General features: G+C 46.1%; 2 protein-coding genes across 11 annotated transcripts in view; one reads left to right on the top strand and one right to left on the bottom strand.

Moving 5' to 3' along the window:
• DNAH3 (dynein axonemal heavy chain 3) overlaps positions 1-11,995 on the bottom strand; it is a 174,459-nt gene extending 162,464 nt beyond the window's left edge. The window contains exons 1-5 of the mRNA XM_019808319.2: positions 11,669-11,995; positions 10,569-10,682; positions 6,961-7,355; positions 2,808-2,912; positions 2,067-2,289 (exon numbers count right to left, since the gene is read on the bottom strand). Of these exons, the coding sequence (XP_019663878.2) occupies positions 2,067-2,289; positions 2,808-2,912; positions 6,961-6,999 (367 nt within the window). The 5' untranslated portion in view covers positions 7,000-7,355; positions 10,569-10,682; positions 11,669-11,995. The remainder of the gene's footprint in view (positions 1-2,066; positions 2,290-2,807; positions 2,913-6,960; positions 7,356-10,568; positions 10,683-11,668) is intronic.
• Positions 11,996-12,061: 66 nt separating this feature from the next.
• LOC100467946 (ankyrin repeat and SAM domain-containing protein 4B) overlaps positions 12,062-12,892 on the top strand; it is a 73,468-nt gene continuing 72,637 nt past the window's right edge. For 9 of the 10 annotated variants that reach the window (XR_004628466.1, XR_004628468.1, XR_002144303.2 and 6 more), the window contains exon 1: positions 12,062-12,200. The gene's annotated coding sequence lies outside the window, so the exon portion shown is untranslated. Of the gene's footprint in view, positions 12,228-12,892 lie in introns of all 10 variants that reach the window. The other variant, XM_034670276.1, reaches the window with a different exon arrangement.

The raw sequence follows: 12,892 nt of genomic DNA, 5'->3' as shown, positions 1-12,892 counted from the left end.
CCTAGATGTATTCTGAGTTCATACTTCGAGCTCCTCAATCTACTCCAAATACAACAAGAACAGACTCTCTAAAAATTAAAAAGACATTACAATATTCAACAAGATGCTTTTCTATGTGGACCAGAAATGCACAGAGTATGAAGTAAAAGTTATAAACTTGGCTTCTGTATCCAAGAGCAGGGAGTAGTTAGGTATTTGATACCCAGGGATTAGAGAATCCAGAAACACTCCATGATTGTAGGGGACTGGCATGAGGCTCAGAGCATAAAGCCAGGACTGAAGCAAGGCTGCCCTACCATGAAGACACATCAGCACTGCCATGCAGATAAATCACAGGTATCCTCAATTCATATGGTAGCCAGAGATAACAGAGAAAGCCTGATAATAATGAGGCCGGGCTTCACACAGCTCAGGGACCACATCTACAAGATTCAAATATCACCTCAGGATGGAAGTCCTAAACCACCAATACAAGGTCTGGTACTAATTTGAGGTCCTAAGAAGACAGATAAAGGCATAAAAATCAGAAAGTCGGATTAAAAAGGATGTGTCAGAATGTGGTTATGTGGTTATGCTGAAGTGGGATGGTCTTGGGTAGGGGAGAGAACTCATTGGCAATGAGTATAGGAGAACTGTCTCTAGTGTGGAAATGCCCCATATCCTGTTTGGGTGGTGGCTATATGGTATAAACAACTGCAATACTCACTGAACTGAACACAAGATCTATGCATCTTGTTGTATGTGAATCACACCTCCATAAAAACAATGGAGGGGGGGACACATGTAGCAAGAAGGGAAAAAACTCTCAACACAAGCCTGCAAACTAAAATCCCCAGAACATACGAGAAAAATCAATACTAAGAAAGATAGCTAATTAACTCAACAATCAAGGGATTCACAAAGTGAAAATAATACAGCATTACAAACATTGCTCCAAAATAAATGTTTAAGATCTTCTCAGGAATTGAAAGAGCTATGCCCACAAGAACAAAATGGGAAATTGGCAGGGGTGACACCCATGAGTAGAACCAATTAGAAAATCTGAAAATGTAGAGGTATTGCCATGATAATTTAAAAAAAAAATCCATTAGACATTATAAACTCAAGGCTCAACAGAGTTGAAGAGCAAATTAGTGAATTAGAAGATACATCTGAGGAACTCACCCAGACACAGCACAGAGAGAAAAATGAAAAATATGAAAATAAGTTTGAGACAGAGGGCAGATGAAGAGTCTCCAACACCCATGTAGTAAGAATTATTGAAGGATAAGCAGACTTAAGTATACCTAGTAGGATTAAATAAATTAATACATATAAAGTACTGTGGTAAGCTGCTTCCAAGATGGCCCCCAATGATTCCTCACCTCCTGGTATCAAGCCTTTGTGCAGGTGGGCTAGACCTAGTGACTCACTTCTAACAAACAGAATATAGCAAAAGCGATAGGGATGTCACTTCCACAATTAAGTTCCCAAAAGACTGTGGGTTCTGCCTTTTTGGCTCTCTTCTCTCTCTTGTTCTCTCCCTTGTTCCCTCTGAGGGAAGCCAGAAGCCATGCTGTGAGCTGCCGCATGGAAAGGCCCATGTGGCAGGAAACTGATGTCTATGGCCAACAGCCACCAAGGACCTGAGGACCCGAGTGAGCATGGAAGTGGATCCTTCCCTCGGTGCCTTTAGATGACTGCAGTTCTGGCTGACACCTTGATTGCACACTTGTGACAGACTCTGAGCCAGAACCATTCAGTTAAGCCATACCCGGATCCTTGCCCCACAGAAACTGTATGATAATAAATACTGGTTGATTTAAACCATTAAGTTCTGGGGGTAATTTGTTACGCAGCAATCAGTAACACAAGTGTTTGGTGTGTGGTAAATGTAAGGGGTGTGGCATATGGTCAATGTAATGCTACCTATTACAATCATTCTCATTCCATGGATGAGGAGACTGAGACTCTATGAGGTTATCCAAGTTTAGCTGCAGCAAGCAAAGGAGCCAGAACTAGAACCCAGGACTAAAAATCCCCCCAACGCCCCATTCTGAGCTGGCATGACACATTGCTACAAATACCTAATGGCAGCCCCTGAACGATCTTTTCCCTGGGGACATTGACGGTGATCGGCTGGTAAACCTTCAGCAGGTCCTTCAGCTTCAGGTCCTGGGCCATCAAGGAGTAGTTGTTGGCAATGGAGTCGCTGGGTCCACGACAGTGCTGCTGTTCTTTGAAAGGTGCAGCCAGGGTCCACGATGTGCGTTGCATCAAGGGGGGATAAAAACTGTGCGACATGATGGTCTAGAAGGGAAGAAATGCAGAGTAAGACAGGCGAAGGACGCCTCTGGAGTAGCTTAAGTTCCACTCACATGGAGACTCAGGGAGTCCCATGTGCCTTATGCTGTTTCTCTCTACAAACTCAGGAAAATTCTTGCTGGATGGTCACCAATCGCACTTCTCTGTCCACGGTGAGCATGATTTCTGATTTCAAGGACAAGAGCTGGCTTTCAATAAACAGTATATTTGTGAGTCAGGTAATTTACTTCCATCGTCTTTATTCTTTATGGGCATGGCTATAGTGTAGAAATAATGGAAGGTGCAGAAGTTCAGGAAGGTTCAACAGCACGGCAGGCAAGGGAGAAGGCCGGATCCTAACTCACCTTTGTGCTACTAGATAGCTTTTTTTCCCCACACAGTTGGAGTCTTTACTGGTAGCAGAAGTGACCCAAGCGCCATTGATCCCACTTGTCAAGTCTGACTCTTTGTCTCCCCGCCCCCCGGGGAGTACGAGCAGAAGAGCAGTAGCCAGGTAGACATACCTGATAGAGTTCAGATGGTTCCTCCTCAGCAGAAGCAGGCAGAGGGGGCAGCTCTGGCCGCATCTGGGAGTGGCTCATGTGATGTATCGAGTCACTCTTGGTGATCTGTGGGAAATGGGAACCAAGCCACTCTTTAGGAATTAAGAAAGATTTCCAAACCTCTAGGTTGGCATGGAGTAAAGAGATCCCCAAGAAAGGGGTTAGGGACAGAGTTCTGCCCACTAAACACCCTTCTCACCCCCGTTCATCCATGGTATAGGTTTTATTTTTTAAATCAGTAGTCTGTCTCTCCTCCAGTGTCTTCTCCTTGGCTACCTCTCTATGAGCGAATTAACATATATTTTTTTCCCCTGGGAAGATTCCCACGTTACCCTATCCTGGGTCATGATCCAAGGGGTTAACTTTAAAAAACGGCCTGTTGCATATCACAAACACACAATTCCGAATAGAAACTGGCTTATGCAGGGCATTATACTTTCTGTGTGTTTAACACACACATGAGCAACTCTCTGAGCTTCCTGTGAAAAGAAAAAAATATCACTTAAATAGTATGGGTGTCTGAGTCTGCCAATCCATTCAGTGAGTGTGCACTTAGGGGTGACCCTCAGGTAGCAGTGAACTTGTGGCTCCCATGGTCACTCTCAGTTCCCAAGCACCTCTCCTGAGCAGAGCTGAAAGTAACTGCAGTGTTGAGTGATTCTGTGTTTCTGTCCTAGGACTCAGGCCCTACGTGTATGACCACTACTTATCTGGGGCTGTGATGGAGAAATGTGTCCCAACATAGAGGAAAACTGCAGGGCTGGACTTCTCTACTGAGAAGTGTTTCTACATGGCACTTTAAAGATGGTTTAAGGGATTTTCAAGGGCACTTTTGACTCTCCATGATTTTTCACCTTAGGCAATGACTTTGGACTGAACTCTGTGAGATGAGACATTCCTGGATTGATTTGATTTACTTGAGTCAGCAAATTATGTCATGCAGGGTAACTGGCAGGGGATAGGAGATAGGGGGTATATGAAGCAGATGTAAGCCACCCTCATGCCCTAACCAACTGCTCACTGATGACTCAACCTTAGAAAATAGTAACAATAATAACACCACCATCATTATTCCAAATTATTTCATTCTAGGCACTGTATAACCTTGTGAGAGTTTTTTATACCCATGTACAACTTGAAAAAACTAAAGCTCAGAGAATGTAGGTAACACATCCTAGCCACAGAGAGGTGCTTTTAAATACACAAGACTCTGCAGCCCAACACATTGAAAACAGCAAGTATCACTAACATGATAAGCTACTTTAGGAAGGTGTTGATCTTAAAATTAAATGAAGACCTGAAAACCCATAAATAAAGCTGCACAGTAAGCCTGAGATCTTTAAAAACATACAACAGGCCCACTGGTCTAATCCACTTATTCTCAAAAATTGTGGCGTATCAGACTCACCAACAGAACTTCATTAAAAATAGGGTAGGTTGGGCTTCAGTTCAAACGAGATGAATTTGAGACCCACAGACCTTGTTGTTTTTAAAGAATTCACTTTGTTGATTTAAACAACTCTGTTTGTCTCTCTGCTCTTGACCTCAATTTCAAGGATCTAAAAATTGATTATTATCTCCAAGATGATTTTCGCTACGGATATTAATATCAGAGGGCGCCTGGGTAGCTCAGTTGGTTGAGTATCCGATTCTTGGTTTTGGTGCAGGTAATGATTTCATGGGTGGGGAGACTGAGCCTTGGGTTGGGCTCCACGCTCAGTGGGGAGTCTGAAGATTCTCTCCCTCTGCCCCTCCCCCTACTCATGTGCATGCACGTGTGTGCACATTCTATCCAATAAAATAAATCTTAAGAAAATTAATATCAGATCTGCACCAATTAGTTGAATGAAATGAGAGAATTCTGGCATTATCCTGAAAGGAACCTGGTCATGCAAAGTAGGTTCCACACCATCTGAAGTAGATTCTTCCAACAGCACTTTCAACACTAGGAAGCCGTTTCTGATCTCCTTCAGGACCCTAGACGGACAACATATACTGATTGATAAGCTATGGATGCCTGTTTCTCGTCTTTGCAAGCAAGAAGGTTTTGTGGTCAGTGGCAATCTTTTTTTTTTTTTTTTAAAGATTTTTTATTTATTTATTAGACAGAGATAGAGACAGCCGGCGAGAGAGGGAACACAAGCAGGGGGAGTGGGAGAGGAAGAAGCAGGCTCATAGCTGAGGAGCCTGACGTGGGGCTTGATCCCATAACGCCGGGATCACGCCCTGAGCTGAACGCAGACGCCCAACCGCTGTGCCACCCAGGCGCCCCAGTGGCAATCTTTCCCTTAGCTTAGCTTCTAAATCTGTTTCAAATAAAAATCTTCATTAAAAGAGCAACAAGCAAACACCACAAACTTCGGACATCTTGAGTAAGTAACCAACAAAAGGGGTAACGAGTAGCTAACCCCCAAACCCTGACCTTTTGCACTCGAGGAGGATGTTAACATTATTCAGGAGGAGGTTCCTTGGCCTTCCTGCTTCTGCTCGTGGTTGGAGTAAACCTGACATCAGCCCTGACACCAACTGGGAAGTTACTCTTTCTACCAAGAAGTAGAACACAGCCCTAAGTGGACATAACCGGCTCTTCTCCAATTTCTGTCCATGCTGTGCAATAGGCTGACACCGGACCCTGGCTCGAGGGGAGGCCATGTGACACACGTCTGGCCAATCAGGGCACTCCATCCTCCGAGACAGAGTGATTGTTCAGGGACAGACCTGTGACCTAACCTGGGCTGATGAGAGTCTTCCCGACACTTTCACCAGACCTACTGAGAAAGAGGCACTCTCAATAGCCATCTTTGCCTGATGTGAGAATAAAGCTTTCCTTAAAATAAAGCCAACATAGAAGGAAGCATAACTCCCAGAAGGCGAAAGATGGACTCCCAATGACAGCAGCTGGACTCCTGGATCCAATTTGCACTTCTCAGTTACTTGAGCCCAGAGATTTCCTTTTGGGTTTGAGTCAGACTGAATTATATTTATGCTCCCCCATACTGAGAGATGGTCATCCAAGGGGCAGACACAGAGGAAGCTGAATCATCATACAAAGAGATAAGCCATTCTTGGGAAAATAAAGAAAGCAAAACAACATTTTGCAAGAAAGACGTTAAGAATTTTACAGAACGTAATAGAGCAGAAACTCTGAAGAACAAATTAAATTTGAGCTAGTTTATAGGCACAGACTAAGACTTATACACACAGAGCCATAAATTCCCTGAGAGCAGAATACATCTCAGTGCATGGGACAGGAAGGAAAACGTGGGATACGCACAGGATCAGCAGATCTAGAAATCAATTCCGGAACAGAACAAAGATACTTTTCTTGATTGACCATACCTGGCTAAGAATTCTCTGTGGCATCTTCAAGGGGAAAGAGATAGTGATTTTTGTAAGAACCACCCAGTAAGCAAAATCATTGTTAAAAATGTTAACGTTTAAGTGTTTTCTCTGGTAAGCTGCAGGGAGTTTTCATTTCAATTTAAAATGCTCCTTTGGGCACTTTAGTGTGTGTCAACCTAGTGGGTCTTGGCTTTTAAAACCAAGATTCTGACACCTAGATTAGGTAGAACTATTACTTTCAGAGGGCTGATTTCCGACTACACATGTTGTTTGCACATTCTTGGAGGCCATTCCCAAATGCTCATCTGAGGACCTGCTATAACAGAATCACTCAATTCTTAGTTAAAAATACAGATTTGGGGACCCCACTCCAACCTTTCTGGATCAGAACCTTCAGAAGTGAGGCTAAGTCTCTGTTTTCAAGAGGCTGTCTAGGATATTTTGATGTACACCCAGTGTTGGGAATTGTTGGATGGAAAAGATCATCTAACGGCCTTGGAAGGGAAGGGAAAGGAACAACAGGTGTCTATTCCTAAAATTTTCACAGCAAAACCTGAGGATTTTGAAAAGCCTAATTCAGCAAAAAGCATAATTCAAAGGACACACCATAAAAATGTAGTAAACACACTTGCTCAGTCAAGAGGATCTAACATGACAATTAGTCTATGATTGAAACATTCCCTTCTGGCCCACCCCCCAATTCCCTACATGTTGAAAATACAGGTTAAAAAAAAACAAAACAAAAGAAATACATCTTAAAATTCACACCTACCTTCTGTGATGAGCAACCCATGTCACTCATGTTGTCCATTCTAATTGAACCTGTTACAAAATGAATAAAGAGCTTTCAGTTTCTCCGGGGACGATCCTCTCCTACCAGTGGCTCTGAAATTCATACTTCCTCACAGCATAATGGGTATGACACAGAAAATGGAACTTTCTAAATGTTCTGAAAACTCTGTTCACAGGGCTGCCTCTCTGAGGTCATAGACTTCAGCCCCCACCACTGGTAGAAGAAGAAAGAAAGGGAAGCTAGGGAATGAAGGGAGAGCATTGGGGTTCTGCTGGGCTTTTTGGCTGTGGTTCCAGCACCTCCTGGTCTGGCCACTCTTTCCTTCCACTGAGCAGCTCCTCTCTTGGAACTTTTCCAGGAACACACTGAGTTCACTGTAGAGGAAAAATTGAAGCACAGTTACATATTAATACAGAGAAGAGGGAAGAAACACCCCACTAAACAATACCCTGGAAGCCTGAGCTCTTCTCTCTCCTCCACTCTGGGCTGTTTTAACATTGGAGGTGCTTCCTTGCACGCAGGCCCTGGGGTCTGTAACCAGGCTTCAGCGTCTGTTGCTAAGGAAGGAGGGGCCTCAGCTGTGCCCAGATACAAGACTGGGCTTGACTCAGCTGGTGTCTTCCTTTGCTGGAGGCCTGGCTGGGCAGCAGAAATTGTTGATGACAGAAGGGGAGATGGGAGGGTGTTTAGCAATGATCTGGGAATGTAGAGGTGAGTGGCAATAAAAGACTGTGCCTTTGGTGAGGTCTAAATGCAAACAGCATGGTGGTTAAAGTCTTGGGCTGGACACAGCTTGGTTCAGATCCCGCCCTTCCCATTAATTAGCTAAGTGGCTTGAGCAAGTTGCTTAATCTAAGTGTCCTTTTTAAAAGTAAAATGGCAACAATGTGAGTACCCACCTCATAGGGTAGGTTTAAAGGTTTAATGAGATAATGTCTGTAAAGCAATTTGCACAGAGCAGGGGGATGACCAACTCGTCCCAGTTTGCCTGGGATTTTCTGGGTTTTAACTATAAATCCTGCATCCTGGGAAGCCCCTCAGTCCTCGGCAAAGTGGGATGGTTTGGTCACCCGATACCAGAGGCACTCTATACATGTTGTGGCTAACGTAATCCTTATTATAAACACAGAAACACACACACACACACACACACTCGCACACATGTGTACTTACAGGTTACGATATCAGCTGCTGCCCAAAACATTCAAAGCACGGGTTACTTGGTCTCTTTCAAAGTTCTCTCAAAACCAAGTTAGGCTTACTGAGCTCCTTTGGGGTGCCATGCTTGCATATCTGTTATTTCATTCAATTTTTCCCCAAACTCCATGTTGTTCCCATTTTACGGATGAGAAAACCAAAACCAAGAAAGATACATAACTTTCCCAAGGTGATGCGACTCCTAAGAAACACTGATCCAATTTGAAGCCTGTCCTCACAACCCGAGTGCAGTGCTCTTTCCACAAAGGACCTGGCCTGAACACAAACGTTTCTGAGATCCTACCATGAGCACTGCACAGCACCAAGTACTTCCCTTGCTCCTTTTTCTTACTTCTTCCTCAAAGTTGGTTTCTCTATACTTTCCAAATAACCTCGTGGTGGCTCATCTCTTATATTTGTACTCTCTATCAAAAGACATATAGGTAGAGGCCACTTTTAGGCAAACAGGCTTGAGCAATGGAATGTAGGCAGGGCCCACAGAGACCCCCTGGTTGAATACAGACAAGCCCATGAGATGACCCACCTCGAAATATCCATAGGCCCTAACTAGCCAATTGGCCACTTACAACCAGGCACAGTTACCAAAAAGGGGAGAACTGTGTATGTCCCCACACCTCCCCACCTTCTGCTTTAAAAACAGCCCCCACCCACTGCGTCCTTACAAACAGCCTCTCCTCTGCAGTCCCTGTCCCACCCACCCCTCCTTTGCGGTATATTCAATAAACTTGTTTCCTTTGTTCTGCCTCAGGTGAGTCCTCTCAACGCCTGTGCCACCTGGTTTCACCCGATCTTTTGGGTAGCCCTATCAAATCGGACGTATACTACTTTTAGACACCATAATATATAGTTTCAAATAGTATCTGGAATGAATGAACTAGTGACGGGGTTTGAAACTTTGGTTTAGACAGAAATGGGGCTACTACCAGGCCTCCTATAATGGGCCATGAAACCCAATGTCCCACCAAAACCAGCAGCTTTAGTAACTCAACAAAGTGAATTAGTAGAAAGGGACTGGTAGGACGCTAATGAGCCTCAAGACCCTGTGGGTGATTAGGAGACACGTATCCATCTGAAAGTCAGTGTACTTTAATCCACCTGTGTTCAAAAATATCAAAACAATGATTATGGCTTTCATGTATTGAGCTATATGCATCTGCCAGCACTGTGCTAGGCACTTAATGAGTATCATTTCTAAATCTACTCAACAACCCAGAAAATAAATCCAGTTATTATCCCAAGTTTTATAGTTGAAGAAACTGAGACACAGAGAGGTTAAGGAACCTGCCCATAGTCACTCAGCTAGGTCGATGGCAAGGTTGGGATTTGAACCTGACTATGGATCTGCTCCCTAGCTTCAACCAAAAACCTACACACGGTCTGAAGAAAGATAAAAAATAAATAAAATATCTACTAAGGAGAATGAAAATGCCATGTTCCCCACCCCCCCACACCCCACTCCAACCCCTGGCCATGTCATCTGCACCAGAATTGTCTGATTTAACTTTCTGTTTGATAATTCCCAAGAAGGATGCAGGTTTCAAGTCCCTCAATCCCTCAACTCCAAGTATACAGGGTTGTGAGATAAAACACAGGATGCCCAGTAAAATTAGAATTTCAGGGTAAATAACAAATAATTTTTTAGTGTGAGTATTCAATATTTGGGACATACTTACATTAAAAAAGTTATCTTCACTTTGAACTGTGTGTCCTGGATTTTTACTTGCTAAATCTGGCAATTTGGGGAAAAGAAGTCAGCTAGAGTCTGGGTTGTCTCCATCTCTGTGATATAAACAGCTTAGAGTCTCAATGTGTTGCTGGGAAATTTTTACACATTTCTTAGGCAGAGCCCAGTGCTCCTGGCAGGTCTTTCCTAAGACCTGAAATGGTTGCTTAGCCAGAGTAAGTAAACTTTGCAAAGTATAGAAAAGGCTGCACGTTGCTTTGTTTTATTGACCCATCAATGGTCGTCATGAATCAAGTCCTGATTATAGGGAGATAGCTAGGATCCCAGCCATTATGGAAGCCATAATAGGGTGGAGAAGGCAGCCAACACACAAGGAAAAAGCAAAACCTGGCTGTCCCTAAAATGACAGAGGGTGTGTGTGTGTGTGTGTGTGTGTGTTGCGGAGGAAGTAGGGGATTCACAAAGGCGTCCCTAGATGGCACCCTTGAATAAAAATCCTGGGGAAGGCTCCAATTCAGCTTTCAAAAGCAATGCCCAGCAGGGAATAACAGTTGTAGTGTTTTGTTCTAAAGGGGGGGGAACCCCACAACATTTTCTTAGGTGGGGCACCCATCATACTGCAGCAGAACAAAACGCATGAAGTCACACAGGATTGCCTGAAACTTAAGAATTTAGGGGCATTTACCTGTCCATGTCCTGTCTCCACCATTAGCGCCCCTTTTCTTGGCTGTTGTGGAGTTAGGATCCCATAGCTTCTTTTTATTATCATTGTCCCAAGCTTACTTCTTCATCCACCAGCCTGTTTATTTGTAGAGATATTAGTTGGTAGAAGACTGTATCACTGAATCTTCTTGAGTTCCTCCGCCTATACTCCAAACAGGTACTAACTTCTTTACAGCTATTTTTGCATCCCTGTTCACTAAAAGCCTGTGACTGTTTCCCAGGCTGCTACGGACGCGGGTCACAGAGGAAAGGTAGGTCCACAGAGGTCCCTGGATGGAAAAGCCTGAGAACTATGCAGTAGCAGACCAATGCTCAGGCCTGTCATTTTACAGATGAAACCCAGACCCGGAGACGTAGCTCACCCAAGGTCACACAGTAAGAGTCAGACCTGAAATCAGGGCCCAGGACTGTTGGAACACCCCTCCTGCAGCTCATGGTCTTTACCAGTAGCTCTATGGCAGTAGTTTGTGTCGTTGTTGTTGTTGCTTTTAAGATCTATTTATGTATTTGAGAGAGAGAGAGAGAGAGCAGGGAGAGGGGCAGAAGGAGAGGGAGAAGCAGACCCCCCCTACCCCCATTGAGCAGGGAACCAGAGGCAGGGCTAGATTCCAGAACCCTGGGATCACTACCAGAGCTGAAAGCAGATGATTAACCAACAGCGCCACCCAGGCAGTGGTTAACAGGAAGATTGCGCCCTCTCGCAAGACATTTGGCAATGCTTGGGGACATTTTTGGTTGTCACAACTGGGAGGAAGGGGATGACTACTGGTCGAGGCCAGGGACAGTGCTAAACATTCTACAAAAGATAGGGCAGCCCCCCTCAATACAAAATTTTCCCGCCCAAAATGTCCATAGCGCTGTCATTGAGAAACCCTATTCTATGGGCCGGAATCGGGGCCAGGGAACATGTGTCCAGCTCTGACGTGCAACTGAGGGACTTGAGTTGAGACTTTTTCAATTATAAAAAATAGAGGAAATTACCGAACCCATCTTTAAGGATCTCGCTTGTTCATGATATCTGCGTGAGAAGTAATGGCTAAAACCTGCCGGTGAGGGCCGTACCTCATCCTTGGGTCTCCTGGGCTCCAGGAATGCTTCCAAGAGGTGGTTGAGATGTAGGTATTTAGGCAGGGGACGCCCTAAGACGCTGCGCAAACCCGTGCTCAGAGGCAAGCCCACCTGTCTCGGCGGTGGCCTGGGCACTCTAGCTTCAAGCCAAGAGTGTAGGACGGGCCTCAGTTTCCTCATCTGTAAACTATTGAGGGCCTGTCAGGGTGGCTCCAAAATGCCGAGGGGGAGAGCGCGCTTTGGGGAGCGCGCGGCCAGAGGCCTCGGGGCGCCTTCTCGGGCTCCCTCCAGCCGTGGGCGGGGAGAGCCGCACTCTGCGCAGCTGTCGGAGACTCTGGCAGCGGAGGGCGGAGGAAGGGGCGGGGCGGGGGCGGAGGAAGGCGGCAGCCTGGGCGGGGCAGGAAACAGGCTCGCGCTCCCGCCCTTGCCCACGAGAGTTCCTCCCTTCTCCTCCCTTCCCCTTTCTTCTCCCCCCGCCTCCCTCCTCTCCGCCTGCAGACCCTGGCCAGCGCGGCCGCCAGGACCGGTGAGAGCTCGCAGCTTGGATGCTAGGGTACAGCATGCCAGGGCTGACTAGACCCCCTCGCGGGGAGGGGCAAATGGAGGGGCGCCGGGGCGCGGGTTGAGCGGGCAATGGGTGTCCTGTGCTGTGGCCCACTGTCCGCAGCTTAGTGTAAAGGGAAGTCTTACCCCTTCGAGCCCTCAAGACCGGCTGGGAGCGCACGCACACACGCGCGCACACACCCTCACACCCACCGCTAGATTTGGTAAAAGGGTTGCCAGCTCCATTCCACCCCCGAGACCCTGCCCTTTCTTGGAAAACCTGGCGGGGGAGTATCCAAACCCTCTCCCTAGGTTTAATGAAAATGGGTACCCTCCTTCCCACAGGTCCCTCTTCTCTACCGAGGGACACCCCCTTCCCCTGTCACTGCAGAGAGGGGCGCTTTAAGTAACAAAGGTGGACTCTTCTCCACAAATTAATGACTCCACTCCCGCGTGAACGCCCCTTTCTCAGCCTCCGTGCGCTCTCATGCGCAGACCCCCCTTTCCACCTGCCTTCCTTCCACTTCCCCTTTGCCCATGGATCCCTAGAAGGGGTCTGGAGTCTCCCCTCGCGTCTTCGAAGGCCGAGAGACTGGAAGCTGATGGGGAGGGGGCGGCCTGGGTAGGCCCGAGTCGCCCAGCTTTCCTTTCCCCCAGCCGGAGGTGCGCCCCCCT

The sequence above is a fragment of the Ailuropoda melanoleuca genome, chromosome 10 (genome assembly GCF_002007445.2).
Source record: "Ailuropoda melanoleuca isolate Jingjing chromosome 10, ASM200744v2, whole genome shotgun sequence".
Lineage (NCBI taxonomy): Eukaryota > Metazoa > Chordata > Mammalia > Carnivora > Ursidae > Ailuropoda > Ailuropoda melanoleuca.
This window is presented reverse-complemented; position numbering and strand designations above follow the sequence as displayed.